This window comes from Trachymyrmex septentrionalis, unplaced genomic scaffold, assembly GCF_001594115.1.
Source record: "Trachymyrmex septentrionalis isolate Tsep2-gDNA-1 unplaced genomic scaffold, Tsep1.0 scaffold53, whole genome shotgun sequence".
Taxonomy (NCBI): domain Eukaryota; kingdom Metazoa; phylum Arthropoda; class Insecta; order Hymenoptera; family Formicidae; genus Trachymyrmex; species Trachymyrmex septentrionalis.
The window spans coordinates 329,894-332,954 of NW_017305705.1; the positions used below are offsets into that span (position 1 = coordinate 329,894).

At 28.2% G+C, this 3,061-nt stretch overlaps 1 protein-coding gene across 2 annotated transcripts in view; it reads left to right on the forward strand.

Moving 5' to 3' along the window:
• LOC108752051 (E3 ubiquitin-protein ligase Nedd-4) overlaps positions 1–3,061 on the forward strand; it is a 15,932-nt gene that overhangs the window by 6,843 nt on the left and 6,028 nt on the right. Inside the window, exons 3-8 of one of the 2 annotated variants that reach the window (XM_018492648.1) lie at positions 42–239; positions 343–503; positions 865–1,018; positions 1,177–1,292; positions 1,381–1,507; positions 2,462–2,611. In XM_018492648.1, coding sequence (XP_018348150.1) covers positions 42–239; positions 343–503; positions 865–1,018; positions 1,177–1,292; positions 1,381–1,507; positions 2,462–2,611 — 906 coding nt within the window. Of the gene's footprint in view, positions 1–41; positions 240–342; positions 504–852; positions 1,019–1,176; positions 1,293–1,380; positions 1,508–2,461; positions 2,612–3,061 lie in introns of both variants that reach the window. The other variant, XM_018492649.1, reaches the window with a different exon arrangement.

Consider the following 3,061-nt stretch of genomic DNA (forward strand, 5'->3'; position numbering starts at 1 on the left):
TAATTTTGACATTTATTATACCAGATGATTTATTTATTTAGAGAGACGAAACGAGCAAGTTGAGGTTAAAAGTAATCGCTGGGCATCACTTAGCTAAGAAAGATATTTTTGGTGCAAGCGATCCTTATGTACGTGTAGACTTGAACACAATAAATGGCGATCAGACAGTGGATTCTGCACTTACAAGAACTAAGAAGAAGACATTGAATCCTGTCTGGGAAGAAGAGTTTATATTTAGGGTAAGTGGAGTAAGAAGAGGAAGAATTAAAAAAAAAAGTATTTTTTCATAGATTTTTGGTGTTATTGTAATATATATTATTAACGTGAACTACCTTTTGGCAGGTTAAACCAGTAGAGCATAAATTGGTCTTACAAGTTTTTGATGAAAATAGATTGACAAGGGATGATTTTCTTGGTATGGTTGAGTTAACATTGATTAATTTACCAAAGGAACAAGAAGGTCGCTCTATTCCTGCTAGGAATTATGTACTTCGTCCACGTAGGTAAGTATTTTTTGACGATTTTGCTTCATGCTACATATTTTCCAACTTAATTTTGTATATTACACACCTTGATCTAATTTACATTATTTACATCTAGTTGCGATACATAAGTTTGGTATGTTATAACTTTTAATCAATTAGCACAAGGGATAAATTATCAATTATAATTTTAGTCGCTTTAATTTCAATTTGCAGTAATATGTATATAATTTGAATTTGACTATATAATTAAAAAAAATATCCAATTGTATATACACTTTACATTAATATTATTTTATTGAAATTTGTTTGTGCTTTGTACTTTTTTATTTGCAAATGCAAAATGAATAACTTATGAGGATATGGCTAGTAATCATTCCAGTCAGCGGTCACGAGTTAAGGGAACGTTGGAACTGTATCATGCATACATTTCCGACTCATCTAGTATCGAAAATGACAACGGAGACGTATCTGATTCAGGCGGATGGGAATTAGTACAGCCAGAGAATAACAGTCCAGTAGAGCAAAGTGCAGATGTATGTACATAATATAATCTATTGTTGTTATATTAACTTTTCTGTACTAAAATGTACATTTTTTACAATAAATGTTTAGTCTTTTCATACTTATAAAATAAGAATAAAGCAGTTCTATATAATTTTACGAAGTTTTAAATTTTAAAATACTTTTGCAGATTACGATAGTCAATAGGCCCTTACCTCCGGGCTGGGAAGAAAGACAGGACGCAAATGGCCGGACATACTATGTTAATCATATAGCGCGTTTCACACAATGGGAACGACCAGAACCGTATGTGATATAATGTTTATTAGATAATTATATTCATTCAAGTGTCTATAGTATCTATATGTGAAAATGTTATCTTATTGTAACACAGAGATACAACAGCGACGAGTGGAATTGTCGAACAACGTAATTTGGATACGGCAGCTACTGAATTTCAACGGCGATTTCATATTAGTGCCGATGATGAAGGTAGACATAGGAACTCTGTAGTAAATCAGGTAAGTTTAATAGTGTTTCTAATTAAAATTTTTTAAGTTGCTACTTTTGCATAAATGCAACATACATGTCTTACATAAACAACATATTTAATATAAAATTATACTACAAGTATTATATTTATTAATTATACTAATTTTTTAAATATATATAGGAAAAGGTTGCGTTATTAATGTTAAATCCACTTTATAATCATGTTTTGTTTTGAATAATTAAGATTGAGTTATTACTTAATGTTACTGACATTATATACTGTATTTGTTTTAGAAAATTTTTAAATTTGTTTATTCATCTTTATGTATTATAGTAAAGATAAAAAGATGCCTTTTAATTATATTTCTAAATAATTATATCTTTTTGCATAAAAAAAAATCGAAGTTGCGTAATAATATTCTCTGCTTTCAAATCTCCATACTAGCAGATGTTATGTTTCCTTTTTATTTATTTATATTTCACGTAAGATACATGTGTTCATACACACACACGCACAAAAATCTTAATATGTAATGAAATCATTTATGAAATTGTGTATAAATATATTGATTCAGTGGCGCATTTGTATAAAAATACAGGCACATGTTAATTGTATATTATGTTAAATTTTATGAAATTATTTTATTATAAGTTTCTTTATGATGTTCGCAAGAATTTTTTTGACATTTATTTATGAGTTTTTGTTATTGCATATTTTTATCCATATAAGAATGTGTTTAGCAAATAATGTAGTAAAAAATAGGAATATATTTTGAATTAGTAGAGGTAATATTAGCAATTTAGCGTTAAACATTAATAAGATTTATTAAAAAGCATAAATAGCTTCTTCTTAATATGTTATTAAATGGTTAAATAACATTTTTAAACGTGTACACATTTAAAATTTCGGCATTAGTACATCTATTCATACAATTCGTATGATTAGCATGCAGTATGTAGAAATTTGTGCATGTGTGTGTAAGGATGGTGAAGTTCTACGCGAGGACGATGAAGATTCGGAAGCAAGAGATTGTGAGGGTGGGGATCATAGGGGAGGGGGTATTGGGGATACTTCTTCAGACTCTGGACGTTCAGTCGATCAACGTGGCTACCTTAGTGAATCTGAAGAACAGGTATTAATATACATAAAGTTGTTATATTCATTTTTAGTTGAATGTAACGCTTAATACGTATATATTTATATGTGTGTGCTTGCTGTAAAGTGAATAATAGCATATGTAAGTTTTATTTCATGCATCAATCCCATTTGACGTATTCAACTATGATAAAGCTAAGTCATATAAATTACATAAAGATACATATATATTCTAGTTTCTTTATACCTGTTATAACTATTATAGTTACATTTATTAAAAACATGTTATTGAATAGGATGTGCAAAAGCATATATAGAAATAAACAATAATAGAAACCAAAATTGCACTATTATTACATAATATAACATAGTAATATTGAATTTATGTAATAATAGCGCAATTACTATAGTCTCATTAGCCCTTTCTCTTAATTTATTTATTTGCATATATAGAAATATTTATATATCTATTTTTATTATATATCTT